Here is a 19,083-nt window from a genome sequence, read left to right as displayed (position 1 = left end):
CAGTCTCTGTAACCCCAGGTTTTAGCACAGTGCCTGGCAAGCAGTGAATACTTAACAAATGTTTGTTGACTTGATTTGGGGAATTCTGAATATTAGAGAGATAATTCATTAGAAGAACAATCTGCTGTGGATGGAAACAAAGAAATAAAAGGTCCGTACCCCTAATAAGCTTATCATCTAGTTTTCTTGATATCACAAAGAAGACTATTATATGTTAATATAACATGCTATATGCATTTAATTGAAAAGCCGCCAAAAAGGAGCACTTAAATTCATTTCATTTTCAATGAATGTTCATATAGCACTATGTACAAGTCTACACAAGACTGGCACATAGTAGGTGCTTAATAAATGCTTGTTGACCTACAAGTCATTGTGAGTAGACACAAAAAAATATGACAAGGCTCCTACCATAAATGGGATTATAATTTAGTTAATTAAGTAAAGCAATAAGCTTTCACTTTCTGAATATTTTACTGCAGCAATCAACTGCATAATAATTTTTTAAAAACATATATTTTTGAATTTTTAGCTATTTTAGTTTATACACAAAACCTACGTATCAAACTAGATTGAGAGGCGAGGCGAGGTGAGGCTGGCTAAGACTAGGTCTCTATAACACAGTCAAGCTTTACATGTAATTAGGAGAAGAGTATGTCTAAAGTGAAGTCCCCATGTGCCCCCACCTGCCATTTCACAAAAGCTCGGCTACCTGCCTTTTTACCCCCTTCCAATAAATCTGATGAAGTTGTCATGGAAGACTAACAAGGGAATCCCGATTAATCAGAGGATTTTTACCCTTGGATTAAAAGCCATCTGGAAAAGGAAAACTAGAAAGACAAACTCCTTAGTACAATTGAAAGGTCATCAAAGCCCAAGAGAATGTCTTTCATTTGGTTCCACAGAGATGTACCAGTTACCCTCCCCCTAAAACAAAATCTGTCTGTGAGATTCTCTTTCTTTAGATTCTTTGCAAGATGGGGAAGGCAGGGAAGGCCTCTGTCAATGAGCCTTCATCCCTTTCCTCAGCCCAGCTGAGCCACGGCTAGGACCCCAAGACATGCTGGCCTTTCCCTCCAGAGCTGTAGTTTGAGCTATGTCTGGGTCAGGGTGGAGCATAGGAAGAAGGCTGGCTTTGGAGTCAAGAAGGACCCACGTCCCGATCCTGCCTTAGTCACTGACTAGCTATGTGACCCTCAGAGACCTTCCACCTGCCGTCTGCCTCTTGTCGGTACCTAGCTAGTGAGATACTGTTCTCCCCATTAGAATGGGAGCTCTGTGAGGGCAGGAACAGGGCTTCTGATTTTCTTTGCATCATCAGCACTTAGGTAGTGTTTGGAACACAGTAAACACGGACTGACTGACCAGAACTGGACAAATCCCTTTACCTCTAGAAGAATCTCATTTCTTCACCTGTAAATGGGTATAATATTACCTATATAATGGATATAAAGTGCTGTGCAACTCTGGCCCCCCAATGTAAAGGTCATTATTGTTATCAATGAAACTTATTCAATCAGCAGAACACAACTGCCTAAGTCATGGCTTGTTCCTGACCTTATCCTAACTGTGCAAAGCCAGACAGATGCTCCTTCATTTAATATGCTCCACTAACTAATGCTGTTAGGGTCTGGTTTGAGGAATTTGTGGTTTCTGCTGTTTTTCTGTCTATTCTGTTTACTCCTTTGGGAGCCAATTGCCATTTCCTAAAACGCAGTTTGGGGGCTTTAGGCAATCAGGGTGGTTTAGGTTATAATCCTTGGGCCTAGAAGGTATCCCTAGGAGAGACAAAGGACAATGATGATGCTCTGAGGTGTAAATAGGAACATCTACCTATGAGTCAGGGAGAGCAGTCTGAACTACGGACGTGGGAGAAAAGAGGAAACTCAGGTCAGAAAACCGAAATACGATTTTGAGAACTTTAGTTATTTGTTCAAGGTAGTCGGGGTGGGGGAGGGGGACGGAGGGGTGGGAAATAGGTCAGGTTCTAAAAGGATGAGGATCATTCTTGGTTACCAGAATATACAGAAACATTCCCTTAACAGGTAATGAAACAAAAGGCCAGGAATATACACATGACATGATTTACTGACCATCAGCTGGGTCAGTCTTGGGTTTGAAAGCAATTCCGGAATATGCAACAGTCACACCATTCAGTGTCTTAGAAAAAGATTAATGTGAGAACACATCTTTTCAATAACAAAACGAATGACTAAAAAAATCATTTTAAAGAGGACAGATATAAAAGTACTCACCAGGAAGGCAGAAATCTATTTCAACAAGTTCATTTTGTAAGTTTTTTAAAGAATGCAGTTTACCTTTCTGTCCATGGCGACTACTGAATTTGTCTCCAATTTCCGGACGTCTCGTCTGTCTTAACAGCATTTTGATGAGAAAAGCATCCTCTGCATTTGAGGATATCATTACTTTTTCGATGTAGGAATCTGTTGCACCTTTGTAACTAAGGAAAAGAGAGAAATAAAATGTTTTCGCACACTAACTTCCAGAGCACCAAACAGAGCCCACTGGCTGCTTCCCTTCCCCAGCAAGTTCAGGCCATGATGACTCTTACAATCCCGACAGACCCAGTCTCCCCAAGACACACAGCATTCTTTTCCTCTTAGGCTACCCTGTCTCTCCCAAAGACGTTTTGAACCAGACTTCATTTTTTCCCCCAATGACTCTTCTGGGAACCTATCCGATCCCTTTGGGGTGCTCTCATCCACCTAAGAGCAGCAGTTTGCTGTTAGAGTGTCTTTGAAGCCAAAGGGAACGTGGAATTCTGGCTTTTAAAAAACAGAGCGTCCGCACAGGTTACAGAACGCTTCATGATGCCTTCTGTGCAGTCTGAAGGACTGTCTTTATTTTAACTGAGGCACAGAGACATGTGCTGTCATCTCCAAATGCCTCCCCTGACATAGAAATAACTCACTGAAAGCCACAAAAAGGAAATACAGAAGCTGAGCATTAGCACGTGATTATTTCTTTAGATAACGCATTTACAAACACTATGTCCCAAGGGCAGTAATCAACCCTCCATTAAGTACCTACTATGTGCTAGGTACTGTGTGTGTGTGTGTGTGTGTGTGTGTGTGTGTGTGTGTGTGTGTGTGTGTGTGTGTGTGTGTGTATCCACACACACAGACATATGATATATACTTAAACCCTGCAAGTTAATTTTACTTTCTACAAATTTTTATTGATAAGCTTTATTTTGCTAGCCTAAGAATGACAGCCTCAACTACCAACTAATTCCTCCATAAAATATAACTTCCCAAAGAGTAGAGCAAAGTAGTACAAAAGCCGGCATGTAATTCTAGTTTCGTTTTTCCAGAAGAACAGAAGTTACATTTCCACGTGCTCCATCCCTCCTGTCTTTCCTTACCTCTGCTGAAGTACTTTGTAAAGAGAACTGGTGGTGCACGTGCAGGGTCCAGTGTGCTTCTCTCCCCACTCCCCACCCCGAGACAACACACGCACACACACAGAGACACACACAGACACAGACACACACAAACACACACACACACAGAGACACAGACACATACACACCACACACACACACACACACAGAGATGCACAGAGACACACACACAGACTTACAGACACACCACACATACACCACACACACACAGACACACATACACCACACACACGCACACACACTTCTCTCTCAGACCACTAAAAGCCTGCTCACTCCAATAGCCTTTCTTCTCCCTGGGACCTCATATGGCACTGGGACTGTGCCTCTGCTATGGACTCAGCATGCACTATTTTGTATCAGACAGGTGTGTATGTGTGTGTGTGCGTGTGCACGCACGCATGCGCATGCAGGGACAATACACACACCACGTCTTTACCTCTCTCTTCAGCACTGATCTGTGCACAGTGAGCACTGGGGGGCTCAGAATCCCACCACCAAGTCATCCCATGAGGATTATCACCACAACCCAAGAGCAACTGCTTCTGTTTTCCCTTTGCCCCCAAAGCCTGACCCCTACAACTCTTCCTTTCTCTGCCCTCTTGCCAAGATGGTGGCACACAGACACTTACGTTATTGGGACATCTTTATACTGAGGCTGCTGAGGCACGCTGCTCCCCTCCAGGGGAATCTGGGTGACTGTTGGCATTGACTTGTTCACAAGCACTTGCTTGTTTTCAACTTTCTCACCTAAGAAAACCAGAATAATATTAAGCTTGCATCCCACCTTCTTGAAAATGCAGAGGTCAGTGAAACAGGAAGTTCTGGTCAGACTAGTTAATGTAAGGAAGGAGACTCCACAAGTGGGTCTGACCCAAGGGGCTGTGCTTCTCACTCTACTGTTCTAACAATGAATTAGGATAAGAGTACAGGATCTCACACCCACAGCAGCAACTCTCAGGCAAGGATTCAAGGCTATATTAAACAGTATTGTCATTTAGTGGTGCAGTGCATATAGCGCTGAAGCCAGGAAGATGCATCTTCCTGAGTTCAAATCTGGCCTCAGACACTTCCTAGCTGTGTGACCCTGGGCAAGTCACTTCACTCTTATTGCCTCAGTTTCCTCATCTGGAGAAGGAAATGGCAAAACACTCCAGCATCTTTGCCAAGAAAACCCCAGATGCGGTCAATGAAGAGTCAAACATGACTAAAACTGACTGGGCAACAGCAGCCGTTCAGTAAAGGAAGACAAAGCAGCCTTCAGTGAATGTTCCAAACCTGATGGTGAATGATAAGAATGATGCTATTTCTTCAAATAACAGCAATCCAGTAAGGCAACTTGGAGCATATCAGCAAAATAAAAGGTTTTCTGCTAGCAGCACGTCCCAGTTTTATTTTCAGACCAAGAAAACGCTTGTGCTCTTTCTTTGTGCAGGGATCATTTACCAGTCACACATGTTTCCGGTGGCACTCTCTGCAGTCCCACTTCCCAGGACCAGGGCCTGCAGAGGACCCTCCTCCTCTTTGCAGGGTTCCAGGTTCAAGTCTGGGCTGCTAGTCACTGTCATACTAAGGCTGGTCATCACATCATGATGGATCTGCCACAGCCCTAGACTGGAGAGCGGGAAGGGACCTTCCAATCCAACTTTCAAATCACAAAACAGTCACGTGCCGTTAGAATCTGATGCAGTCAACTTATGTCACATTATAAATCCTAATACCACTGTCCATTCCAACACACCTCTTCACAGAGAAGTTCACTTCCCAAACCTTTAACCTCCCTGCTCCTCTCCACCCACAGCATGAATCCTCAATTAAAATTAAGCAGCAGACAGGATATGACCTTGTCCTTTTTCACTGGAAAAGTGCCAGGGCTGAGGAGAACAGGAGCTTGGACTTTCATAGTGCCAGGGCTTCTCCATGGGGACATGAGAAGTTAAGCAATCTGCCTTAGATCAAAGAGGTGGTAGAAAGGCAGCCTAGCATAGTCTTGCCTCTGACCTGTACTGTGCAACCCTGTGTATACCAGTATGGGACAAGTGTCCCATCAGCACACATGAGAAAAAGCATTTCCAAAGCGGCTCTTACCTGGAGAACAAATGCCATCTGCATCCAAAATTTCATGCCGCCAGATCGGCTTCCTTGTTGCTGCATCCAGCATCGGTCCCATCACCTTATCGAAAGTTTGGTTGGTATATCGTTTCAACGTGCACTTGGCATTCTTGTACACAAGGCATCGTCCAAAGCCTAAAATGAAACCCAGTCAGGTATGAGAACCACCCTTCGCACCACCCTCACAGGAAAGCCTGGTTTATAATGCAATGGCAGTGGGTAACCACCTGGCCTGTGGGAAGCAACTGGGAAGACAGGATAAAAAGTGACCCTGGAGTTTAATCAGATCCAACGACAGAATTTCCAACCTGGAAATGACCTCCATGCTGGTTCAGTTCACACGCCTCCTCACCAGTCAGAGGTCGAGACACAAGTCCCCTGTCCTGAGTCTAGGGCTCTTCCCACCATATGATGTGGCCTCTGAGCACAGCCCAGCCCTGTCACCCTCCCTTGGAAGATGCATGTTCATTACAGGATAGGACTTTGATCCAGATGAGGCAAAGGAAACTCCACCCTCCTACTCCTACCCTCTCAAAGACTCTAGGAGTCCTTTTTGGGGAGATGAAATTAGTTCCCTCCTAGAATGTGAGCTCTTTGGGGCAGGGACTGTCTTGTTTTCCTGCTTGCTTCCCCAATGCTCATCATAGCACTTCACACCTCATAAATGCTTCGCCCCTCCACTCCTTCATTCCAGCCCCAGTCTTGCTATGACAAGGCCCTCATGACGAGGAGGCAGAGGTGCAATACTTCAGCATTTCACTAGCTTGACGACCCCACCTACAAAGATCCTCCTTCCATGACCTCTCATCTCATGCTACATCCATCAATAAACCCCACCACCTCAAGAAGCTTTGACTTGTATCTGTTAACATTATCAGGGTAGTCAGCCCTTTGGCCGCCCATTTGTGACGTGCCCCTTTCTAGGCTTCCACAGCCTCAATGACATCTTTCATGAAACTGCCAACACAAGCTCCTTTACTATGATATGGGGCAGCCACACCAAGGCCTTACAGGTGCTACCTGAGGGGTGCAAGTCCTGGGAGGCTCCACCAGTCTGGGGAGGTTTCCAGCTCAGGGTCTGTTGGCCAGACCAGGGAGGCCTGTAGGGAAAGGCCCATCCCCAGCAGGCTGGCCCACAGACCACGTAACAACGTACGGCGGGTCTCGGGCTTATGCAGACCCACTTTTCCCCTTCACACTGATGAGAATGGAGAAAGAATGCTACTTTAAGAGTTAATAAGTTTTAGTTAACAGACGACCAGAAAATGAGATGAACTGACTGTTCGGAGACTAACTGGGAGAAACACAAGGCGTACTTGAAATATCTGGGGAGGGAGAAGATGTGACCATTGGCTCCAACTGGATTCATCAAGTACATTTTCACCCAAAACGCTGCTCCTCAAGACACAAGATTCCAGAGCTTCAAATCTGGGCTGCTGTTTATTTCTTTGCCAAATTTACTTTTAACTTGATATACTCTGTAATTAAATTTATTTCAATAAACATTTATTGAGTACCCACTTTGTGTGAAGCATAATATATACTGGAGACTAAAATGAAATGAATGGTCCTTTGACCTCTATAATCTGTTTACTGGAAAAATCTCTTTCCAAGATATACTAACATGTCAGAAGAAATTTAAATAAAAAAATATTTCAACATTAGAAATGAGCTTTATAACTGGTGAAATAAATGTCAGTTCTCAATATACTTACCTAAAGTCCAACTTCTCTGGAAAACCTGGGAATCTGGGTAAGACAGGCTAAATAAAAATGAAAGCAAGTATCTAAATAGTCCCCAAACCAGCAGATTAAGCAAATCTGAAGCAGCTAGTAACACAAAGAAGAACATTTCAGGGCCTCACATCATCTCATTTTTCACTGTCCTCCACTGTAAACCCCAGGACAATATTGCCCTGGCAGTACTGGGCCTAGAGAGGAGCTCCAGCTCCTTGGGAGAGCATTACAGGATCTACAAATGGCTTGTAATGTAATTAACAGAAATGGATACCAGTGTAACAGAATTTTGTCAAGGTAGGATTCTCTTCTCAGTGTAAATTATCATTTTATTCACAAGTGGTTGCCATAAAGTCAGGGGCAGCAATCCTAAGTCATTAAAGGCACTGCACAGTTTCTGACAGACATCACAAAGTCTTCAGGTTTCCACATAAACGTTACCAGTTAATCAGAAAGGAAAACATCTAGTTTTAAAGCATGGTTGTTGTCGTTTGGGGAGAAAAAGAAGCATAAATTAAGTGCAGCCGACATTAATGCCAAAGACACATGTCTAGCAGTACTGTTACTGCTGCCTAGCAACTAGCAGGAGAGTGGGGAAAGCCCAGCGGGCAATGCCAAGGAAGGCGGATGGTGCGGAGAGACCAGGAATAAAGAGATCAGTTTTCATCTCAGGTGGTTCACGGTCAGCTCCCCACAAATTTAGAGAAAAGAATTCCTTATTATGACTATCCTTACTGCTGTTCATCACCTCGCTGAACAAAGTTTACTGTGCATTCCTGGGATGATATACCCAACAACGCCCAAAGTCTCATGCAAACACATGACCTTTTAGGTCCCAAATCACCACTGCCTCAGTCAGCAGATTTACAGTCATAACAAACCAGACTGATTTTAAGACCAATAACAGCAAAGTGCCTGAGACTGACCTGAGACTGCTCTTATGATATGTTAACATCCAAGTTACTGTTGGTGTAAAAGAGTAAGGGTTCTGCCACTAGGCTAGAAATCTGTTGTATCTAATGTCAACAGAAAACCTTAATCCTAAACAGGCTTGTGTTTGGGTAACAGAAGTCAGCCAGGAATTTCAAACAACTGCTATACTCAACAACTACAGATTGACTGAAGCCTTCTCCCTAGCCTGGACTGCCACATTCTGCAGAGAGCATTTTCACCTCCATGATCTCAATTATCCAAGGGTGCTCTGAAGCAGGAGGCAGCCCCATCTTACAGATTCAGAGATGGCCATGCTGAGGCAGGTCCCCCTGCCCAGAAGTGATGGCACTGTGCCTGAAAGCTGGCCCTTCTGGCTCCTCATCCAGTCCAGCGTCCTACCCACTCCGCCATGCAGTCTTGGATAAATCGAGTCTAGACACGCTTAGGCTGTGTGTGCATGCGTGTGGAGACATGTTCTAAGAATCTACTGGCCTCCACTGGCACGCTTGCTTCTTACCTCTGTCCAGGGAGGCCTTGTTGAGGACTAATGCATCTTCAATATCGTAGCCACTGTAGCTCATCACGGCAACCGTGGCATTCTGCCCAGCGGGGAGCTTCTCAAATTCTATCAGTTCAATGGTTTTTGTTTTCACCATTGGCTTTTGTGGATAGGCCAGTAGGTACATGAGAGTATCAATTCTGTTCCGTTGATTATATCCAATAGTACCTTTATTGGTAATGGGGGAAGGAAAAAAAACACTTATTTTAGTATTTGAAATAACTGGTCAAAAACAGAGATGATTAAAAATGCATTTCATTTATTCACTCCACAAATATTTATTCAGGGTCGACTGTAAGCAGAAGTCTGTGCTAGGTGTAATAGTCTCTACAGGGATGAGTAAGATTTCATCCTTGCCCTCAAGACAGGTAAAAAGTGGTATAAGGGTGAATTCAGGAAAGGAAAAGATTACTTTAAGCCTAGGGGGATGGGAGGAGAGGCATCTGAAAGAGGTCACTGCAAAGATCAGAAAACTTTCACAAATATAAATGTTAAAATACAGTCTATAAAGCTAATAATACATTTTTGCACATTTTGTTCAACAACATTTGAAAGCCAAGAAACCCAAATTAATCTTTAATTCACTGGAACTGTACAGTAAAATATCTGGGGGAATTTGAGATTTGGGAAAAACATATACATATATACACACACATATACATATATATGTACATATACACACATATATACATATAGACATACATATATATACATACATACGTACAATGACCTTTTTGAAAGAACAACAACATGGAAATGATATGATCAGTAGAGGGCAAAAAAAATAATGGGGAAACAGAAGGAAAAACACAGAAAGAAAAGAAGAAACAAGTGTTGAAATCGTCTTCCATTTCAGCACTTGGTGCTGGACAACAAAAAGCTCCACTGTGGAGCACAGTCCACTGTGTCCTTTCCTGAGCTTCTCCCAGTCATGGCACTGCTGGAGTCCCACCTCAGCTCTCAGGCCTTCCGACTGGTGCCTGGAGAGGTCCCAGGCAGAGTGAGAGCAGGGCCATTGGCCAATGAACCGCTTCTCTGCAGCCACTTCTTTTCTCCTCTCAGTAGGATTATTTGCCTTACCAGGTAAAAGTACTTTATTTTTAGCCCAAGGAATTGAAAGAAAGGAGCCTGAATTCTAGCCTAGACATACAATAAATATTCCCTGTAACTCAGAGGAATCCCAAATCTGAACCAGATGGTTCTAGATTAGGATCTGAAGTATATTCTAGTCCTCCCATGTCACTTATCTGACCTCCCCCCATAAAATTTTTTGTTTCAAAAGGCCAAGAAGAGAAGGCAGGTGGGATAAAAATCAGACAAGAAATAATGACTAGTACGTGTACGAACTAGAACCTCATTAATGTTCTTCCATCCTAAAGTGATCCAGCACAGATGCAGGGATCCTCCATTAAATTTAATTTTATTTCCGCAAAATAGTATTTGTAAACTGGCAAGAGACACTGAAGTTTCATATCATAACCTCCTACCTCGACATGCAGAATCTCTAAGCTCTTAACACACAGGAATTAGTTTTGTTGTTAATGTTAGTTCTGATTCTGGAAGAAAACAATCATAGAGAGAAGAACAAAGGATTTTCACCGTAAAAACACCATCAGATCTTTGAAGGTTGTCAGGAATTCCAAGGTACTCTGCCCAACCACATGGATTTATTCCAGCAACTCTGGCTAAATCTCCAAGGCTGGTCTGAAAACCAAGAGCCACCTGAGGCTTACGGAGGTTGCTCTATAAATCACCAATTAATGTATGTTGATATGGCATCACAAAGGGGGTGATCTAGTGTGGCACTGAAACCTTCATTGTGCAGTAACAGAATTACTGCTGTGAGGCCTGTGGTAAAAGTTCACTCACAATAAGTGTGTCCTTTTACGTGGGATCACTGAAAATTTATGGGCAGATTTCACCTCCAATTGTGAGCCTTTCCCCAGCTTGAGACAAGGATTGAGGCAATGTCCCACCAGGCTGCCAAAAATGTCTTCTGAAGTCCCAGAAGGCATCACTAAGTGACAGGGAAACACAAATGGCCAAGCAGAGAAACCACGGCCCCAGCGACCGGACCCTGCCATAAATTGTACTACCTCGCCTGGTGCGATCACAGTTCTCAGTCATTACAAGGGACCACTGACCAAACCAAACACTAAAAAGAATGAAGATGTGTTCTGTGTTTATGATCTCACGGTCATTCTCCCATTCAAGTCTTTTAGTAACTTGGGTAGTTTTTTAAAAATAGGATTAAACATTTATTGAAAGTTAAAAAGTACTTATTAATGTAATGTCTGCATCCCATCAACTCTGCTTCAACAGGACTGGGTAATAAAGGAATGGACTTCGATGGTCGCTTTAAACACCATGTTCTACACCACCCCCTCCCAAGACTCTCTTAGTCATTATTTAATTTGCAAAAAAATGCTTCCCTACAATTTTGTAAATGTTAAAAATCATAAAAGGCAAAGTCTCTATGTCAATGGCAAGTTATTCCCAAACATTTATCATCTAAGAATTCAACACTGGAATGCAGCACCGATATGAGGATGACTTCATAGTGATGATTTAGACATGATCTGAGCACACCATCCCTGGAGCTCTTGGAATGTGGAAGCTGAGCCCACATTCTCCTCCCTCCTCTCCTGGTTATTTACAAAAGTTTCAGTATATTCACTTTACATGTGGCATGCAAAGGACACCAGTGTAGGGAGCTTCTAGCAGGGAATGCCCAGCATGGTTCAGTGGATGCAGCACTGGACAAGGAATTTGGAGCAGCAGAGTTCAAATTAGTCTCAGTTTCCTCATCTATATAATGAAGATAAAAATGATGTCTACATGAGAAGGCGGTTAAAACTGTATGTAAATATAGATCACAACCAGCGCAAATAAATCTTAGAAGACTGTCAGAAGCACAAGAGGTTGCTGACTTGCCCAAGATCATACAAACAGCCAAGATCAGAGTCTTCCAGATTCCAAGTCTAGTAGCATTCTAGTATGCATGTGTGATCTAGTGTGTACAAGAAGCATGGAGGAAGTGCCTACTGTGTGAAGCACTGTGCTGCATGCTAGGAAAGATGAAGGATCGAGAGCAGGCCCCTGCTTAAGGAGGGGACCTCAAGTCACAGCACAAACAGCAAGAAAAGGTGATATGACAGGACAAGGGCATCAGCATATTATGGGAAGTCTGAGGGGGAAGCTTGTTACCATCAATGCACATGGGATCCATTAGGAGAATTAAGAACTCCTTTCAGAAGCAGAGGGTACATCAAGGTAGGAGGGAGAAGAGGAGGAGGCTGAGGTGGTCTGGCAAATTCACACAGAGAAAAATGAGATGAAGTGATAATCAGAGAGCAATTCTCTCTCTCTCTCTCTGTCTCTGTCTCTCTGTCTCTCTCCTCCATCCCTCCTTTCTCTCTCCCCACCTTGCTCTGTCTGTTCCTCTCTCTCCCTCTGTCTTCCTTCCCTCCCTCTTGCTATCTGTCCCCTTTCTTCCTCTCCCTCTCTCTCCGTCTCCATGTCTCTGTCTCTCACCCCCTAGTACTTGCTTTAGGCATAGAATTCATGAGGAAACCAAGCTTGGGCCACATCTGGGGGAAAAAAGGCCCTAGCAATCAGTCTGTGAGACAAGGAGAAGTGATGCATATTCATCATTACAGCTGATGGCGCAGCATGATCCCTTTAAATAATTACTAAAGTAGACAGGGTAGGAGACGTGAGCCTGGCCTCCCTGCCCAGCACTACTTCTGTAGCTCCATCTGGAGAGGACACCCATTTGCTCATGTTTACCTGACTCATTCTTCTCATCACGTTCTTTGAGGAAGAAGTTATCCTTGTAACACAACAACAGAGTGAGTGAAAGCTAAGCAAGGTTGGCACCCACTGCTCAAATGATAACTCACTGTTCGGGAAGGAAATCAGGTGGAAAAAAGTCACAAATCTCTGCTTGCCACAGTTTCCTCAACTGTAAAAAGGGGTAATAATGCTACCTACTTCATAAGGTTGATGGGAAGATCCAATGAAATAGACCATACTTACAAAGCATTTAGCAAGGTACCTGGCACACAGTAGGTGCTACATAAATGCGCACTTAATACTGTTTTAAAAAAAAAATCCAGCTTTCATTCACTCACTTCATTGCAAAAAAGAAGGTACTTTGACACCAACACAATCCAGAGCTGCTTTCTTCCCACATGTGTAGCAAATTAGAAACAAAAGCAGATTTCCATCAATGACAAAACCAATTATGGGACATTAACGTAGCAGGATGTTACTGTGTCAAGTAAAACAAGGGACTGGAAGAATTCGGAGAAGCACGGGAAAGTTTACATGAACTGATCCAGATCAAGGGAAACAACGGATACAGAAAAATCACCACTACCACTGATCGTTGAATCCTAATGACCAATCTTGGTCCTGAAAATATATATGCCTTCTCTCTTCACTGCAGAAACAGACCACTGGTGGGGTGGGGAATATATATAGAGGGTGTCTCAAAGGTCATTAGTGCAATTTTAAGCTCTTAAAACTTAAGACTTTATTAAGACTTAAGTTTTAATAGCAGATTGCACTAATGCTTTTGGCACACCCTGTCCTATCAATACCCTGAGATGCAGTCAGTGGTTTGCTGAACTGCTTCTTCCCCACTCTCTTTTTAAATCTTTGGCAAAAGAGACGATTCACTGGTAGGGAAAGGGAAGAGGGTGGAAAGTCTATGAACGTGATGTTAAAAAGTGAGGGAAGGAGCCTTGGCCATGGCCTCTTTCTTCACCCACCTCCCTATCAATGTTGCTGCTCTAAATTACTGTTTGTCACCAGTGATGGTCAAGGTTGGACTCTCTCTGAAATCGAGAGAGTCGGATTTCTATAAGCTGTCAGACAGGACTGGTACTAAGCAGTGGAAGGTGATTTCTCCCCAGAAACACTGTGTAATTAACATTCAGTGAAACTGGGTTAAAGAGTTGCATTTGCCACATTACAGAAAACATAATTAGAATGGCAGCAAATGAGGTCTTCTTGTCCCAAAAAATGACCCCCATGATCCAAAATAAACCAAACAAATCAGCTAAGATATTTAATCTGTTTTTCAGTTATTATTCAATTGTTAAATGGGATAGAATGCAAGTTTTCTACACTAGCCATCCACAGAAATAAGCACCTTCGTTTAAGCTTCAAAGGGAGGACAGGCCTCGAGAGGCCAGCCCCTGGGCTGCCTCCTGGGTTGCTTCCCTCTGTCCCCCAGCTCTCCCTTATCTTTTCAATTTTTAATACAGACTGGCTTCAGTCTTTTTGCAGCTATTTCTGTGTCCAGAGTGAAATACAGCCATGTCATGCGCCAACTTATAAAATGTAGTTTTATCTCAGGGATTTTCTTTAGAGTCAGGTGTTCAGTAACAACAAATAGAAACAAAAGCTTTTCTTTTTTTACTGCTAAAGATATTCAGTGGCTTTTGTCTTCCCAGCGTCAGCAGTAACGTCAGAAGAGTGTATCCAAGGAGCTAAATGTGCAGGACCCAGGGTCAATGCAGCTGAATACACCAACCTCAGAAAACACAGACAATGAATTGCAAATGACACTCAAAACAAAACCAGAAAAAAACCCTTCACACAGCAAACTACAAAAGAACTCCACAGACACTGAACTGGCTTTCTGTACACAGTGATCCTGCTTAGCTGTGTGCGGTAACTAGCCCAGCATCCACATACTACTCAGTCACAAAACAAAGATTTGGGCTACAGGGAGACAACTGTAAGAATACAAGTGTTGTGTTTTTACTTCAAGTATCTTCTTTAAATTTTGTTTTTAAGGAACCACAAGGTAGAGGATGTCTTTCCCCTTGCCCCACCCCTTTGGTGACATTTTCTCACACATCTGAAAGAGCAGAATCAGTGATGAGGTGATTCCTCCCTCCTTAATTCTGCAGGAGGTCTCGCACAAAAGGTGTATTGTTCCGGGCAGAATTCACATCCCAGAACAAAATGGTTTGGTTAACCCAATAGAAGAGATAGGCCTTTCATGACATGTAGGGCTCACTACTGTATATTTCAACTTGTTAGCAAGTCAGAAACACAAAATGGGAAACCAGCCTCATTGCTGCTGAAGGATGAATGGGAAAGACAAATTGATGAGCTGCTATTGAGCTTTTTCCTTTGGGAGTGACTGTGAATTGACAAGGCATTACATCATTCAGGTAAATGACAGAAGGCAGGTAAATGGGGATACTGAACAGAAGAAAATCCAGGATGGATCTGGAACTCCTCCATTATACAAGCAACACTCAGTTTACAATTCTAAAAAATAATGGAGAACTGAATCTCCTAGTTGTTCCCTAAAAGGGATGCCTCTACCTTCCCTTAACCATTTTCAGTTTTCTTTCTAAAGGATTCCCCATCAACTTCTTAAGAAGATCTGTGATTTCAATATCACTGTGGACATTCTCTCCATGCCTAATCATCTTCAGGGGCTATCGGCAAAACTTCCACCACCTGATGATGGCCAGCTTTCTGGGAGTGAGCTTTTTTTTTTTAAACTGAGCCTAGCTGGTACTTGGCTGAAAGATGCAAAGTCCATGGCTGGGTCCAAATTCGAAGCTTTTGCTGCCCAAGAGGATGAAAACCCTTGTGCTCCACCGGCAGAGCCTTCAATAACCCAGAGTCAGGAGAAAAAAAGGCAGGCTTCACCTCTGCACTCAGAAGAGACATCAGAGCAGAATGGAGGTGGGGGATGGGAGAAGCAACAGAAATACAAAAGCCACATGGGCTGTTTACCAGAATGTCAGTGACTTAAGACCGTGGCACCACACAGCAGAAACTTAACAGGGAAGGCCAACTTTGAGGGTCTGAGTCTGAGCCAAGACTGGGCTTTTTTGTTTTGTTTTTTGGAAGGACTTTGTTGGCGGTGATGGTCCTTCATGGATTAGAGGATCACAGATTCAGAGCTGCGTGGGAGAGCCCCAGGTGTCATCTAGTCCTTAGATGAAGAAACTGTAGTCCAGACAGGATAAGATTTACCCAAGGTCACAGGGATACTGAACAGCACAACCAGGATTTGAACCCAGGTCTTCTCACACCAAGCCTTGTAATTATTCCCCTCCACCATGGGCCTTGATGAATTACAGAATTAAAAAATAATCCACCTCCCTCTTCCCCAGGCCAGATCTTGTTCAGTTCAAACATCCAAGTGGCAGCAGGAACAGGGTGCATATGTGTTAAACATGAGAAAATGGGAAGACAACTCAAATAAGTCTCATTTCCTTTTCAAAAGTAAATAATCTACTTTTATAATAATCTCAGTGTCTCACTGTTCCTGAGGTTAAAAAAGAACTAGGAAGCTCACTAACTACAGCCAAAATGAATAAATGAGGTGGATGCTAAGTGTCACTTAATGACTCACCTGGGCCTGAGGCACCAACTACAAATCAATCAACAAACATTTATCAGGTATTCAATGTGGGCCAGGCCTTACTACCTACCATGTTCACCTCCACCATTCTATTTTCTTATTTCTTTATTCTTCCCTTCCTCTTTGGGAAGCAAGGTGGTGGACAGAACATGGGGGCCTGGAGTCAGGAAGATCTGAGTTCAAGTCTAGCCTCAGACACTTACTGGCCTGGTGACTGGGCAAGTCACTTAACTTCTGTTTGCCTCAGTTTCCTCAACTATAAAACAGGGATCATAATAGCACCTCCCCTCCATCTCCCAGGGTTTTTGCGAGGAACAAATGAGATATTTGTAAAGAACTGGCACCCAGTCGGCATTTTAAAGATAGTTTCATTCCTTTTCTACTCTCTTTTTCCTTCATTCTTTTTCTCTTGTTTATGCCTTTAGGTATACCAGTGGAGTCCCCAACGCTTAACTCTATTGGTAGCTCTTCAGATTGCAAGAGATTGCAGATTTTTCTGGTATAGAAATGAAATTACTAGTGAAATGAGAAAAAATGACAAGGATTTTTAAAAATATTTGAAATTATTTTAGTGCCACTCCAAAGTGCAAGAAGGAAAAGCTTACCCATGGCTTGTTTCCCCATAGCACACTGGTAAGTGTTCCTGGGGGACTGGTTATGGTGAGGGTATGGGATAAGCCCAGCACAGACACCAAGAAGTGTGAAGGGTTCAATCTCCAAGTGAGTGGTATCCCTAAAAATAAAAAATAGTTAAATAAATAAATGAACAAATAAATAAGAGTACTTAGGCAAGAAAATACCATTCTTTTCTTCTATTCAGTTAAATACCATAGCAAATACAGGCAAATATTATAGAAAAGAACATATACAGTAACATTTGCAAATAAATATAACATGAATGACAGAAGATAAAATCTAATGAGAAAATATGTTGAGTTTTATTAAAAATTTGATTGGGGGGGGGGGGGTGGTGGAGCCAAAATGGCAGAGTAGAAAGATGCACATAGTCTTGCTCTTCCCCCACAGCCCATAAAATACCTGTAAAAAATGACTCTAAACAAATTCTAGAGCAGCAAAAGCCACAAAATGACAGAGTGAAAGAGATTTCCAGCCCAAGGTGGCCTGGAAGGCCAACAAGAAAAGTCTTATCGCACGGGGCATGGAGCAGAACACAGCCCACAGAGCCCAGCCCAGCCTTGGCCATGCAACACTGGCAGAAACAGGACCTGAGCAGGCCTCAGGAGCAGAATCACAGGCAGCAGTTGTGATTCCCAGATTCCTCAACCAACAAATGCCAAAGACAGCTTCAAAAGTCAGTGAGAAAGCTTTTTCACCTAGATGAGAAGGAAGCAGGGTCCTCCCCTAGCCCCTGACCCAGGGTGCGGCAGCAGCAGCAGCAGCAGCAGCAGCATTCATTTTTGGAGCCCTCAGCCTAAAGATCCTGGGGGAACTGAGCCGCTAATCTGGGTCTCATCCCTGAGTGGTGGCCCTGGTGAGGAAGAGTTCTTGTGGGTGTGGTAGAGCTCGTGGAGGCTCTGGAAAGGGAATTCTATCTGCAGATCCTGAGCAGAGAAGCTTTGGTAACTCCTAGATCAAAATGAAGGCCTTGATTGTGCCACACTGGAGGAACTGAGAACTTACAGGTCCCCAGAGTATACCCTCCTCTTGACAAAGGACTCAAAAGTCAAGTAACTGGTTTAGAAAATGCCCAAAAAAGGGAAAAAAAAAATAAGACTATAGAAGGCTACTTTCTTGGTGAACAGGTGTTTTCTTCCATCCTTTCAGATAAGGAAGAACAATGCATACCATCAGAGGAAGACCTAAAAGTCAAGGCTTCTGCATCCAAAACCTCCAAAATAACTATGCAATGGTCTCAGGTCATGAAAAAGCTCAAAAAGGATTTTGAAAATCAAGTAAGAGAGGTGGAGGAAACATTGGGAAGAGAAATGAAAGAGATGCAAGAAATTCATGAAAAGTGAGTCAACAGCTTGCTAAAGGAGACCCAAAAAAATGCTGAAGAAAATAACATCTTTAAAAATAGGCTAACTCAACTGGCAGAAGAGGTTTAAAAAGCCAATGAGGAGAAGAATGCTTTAAAAAGCAGAATTAGCCAAATGAAAAAGGAGGTTCAAAAACTCACTGAAGAAAATAGTTCTTTAAAAATTAGAATGGAGCACATGTAAGCTAATGACTTTGTGGGAAACCAAGAAATTACAAAACAAAACCAAAAGAATGAAAAAAATAGAAGATAATGTGAAATCTCTCATTGGAAAAACAACTGACCTGGAAAATATATCCAGGAGAGACAATTTAAAAATTATGGGACTACTTGAAAGCCATCGTCAAAAAAAAAGACTACACATCATCTTTCATGAAATTATCAAGGAAAACTGCCCTGAGATTCTAGAACCAGAAGGCAAAATAAATATTGAAAGAATTTACCAGTCACCTCCTGAAAGAGATCCAAAAAGAGAAACTCCTAGGAATGTTGTAGCCAAATTCCAGAGTTCCCAGGTCAAGGAGAAAATATTGCAAGCAGCTAGAAAGAAACAATTCAAGTATTGTGAAAATACAATCAGGATAACCCAAGATCTAGCAGCTTCTACATTAAGGGATCAAAAGGCCTGGAATGTGATATTCCAGAAGTCAAAAGAACTAGGATTAAAACCAAGAACCACCTACTCAGCAAAACTGAATATAATACTTCAGGGGACAAAAATGATCATTCAATGAAATAGGGGATTTTCAAGCATTCTTGATGAAAAGACCAGAGCTGAAAAGAAAATTTGACTTTCAAACACAAGAATCAAGAGAAGCATGAAAAGGTAAACAGGAAAGAGAAATCATAAGAGACTTACTAAAGTTGAACTGCTTACATTCCTACATGAGAGGATAATATTTGTAACTCTTGAAACTATTC

General features: G+C 42.8%; 1 protein-coding gene across 2 annotated transcripts in view; it reads right to left on the bottom strand.

Annotated features, from left to right (window-relative positions):
* The window catches only part of POLR3B (RNA polymerase III subunit B), a 152,790-nt gene that overhangs the window by 36,744 nt on the left and 96,963 nt on the right, over window positions 1-19,083 (bottom strand). Inside the window, exons 19-24 of one of the 2 annotated variants that reach the window (XM_072655818.1) lie at window positions 18,613-18,702; window positions 16,769-16,896; window positions 8,720-8,929; window positions 5,510-5,668; window positions 4,054-4,171; window positions 2,319-2,461 (exon numbers count right to left, since the gene is read on the bottom strand). In XM_072655818.1, coding sequence (XP_072511919.1) covers window positions 2,319-2,461; window positions 4,054-4,171; window positions 5,510-5,668; window positions 8,720-8,929; window positions 16,769-16,896; window positions 18,613-18,702 — 848 coding nt within the window. The remainder of the gene's footprint in view (window positions 1-2,318; window positions 2,462-4,053; window positions 4,172-5,509; window positions 5,669-8,719; window positions 8,930-16,768; window positions 16,897-18,612; window positions 18,703-19,083) is intronic. The other variant, XM_072655819.1, reaches the window with a different exon arrangement.

Source organism: Notamacropus eugenii, chromosome 3, assembly GCF_028372415.1.
Source record: "Notamacropus eugenii isolate mMacEug1 chromosome 3, mMacEug1.pri_v2, whole genome shotgun sequence".
Classification (NCBI taxonomy): domain Eukaryota; kingdom Metazoa; phylum Chordata; class Mammalia; order Diprotodontia; family Macropodidae; genus Notamacropus; species Notamacropus eugenii.
Note: the sequence above shows the minus strand (reverse complement) of the source record. Positions and strands in the feature narration are given on the sequence as shown.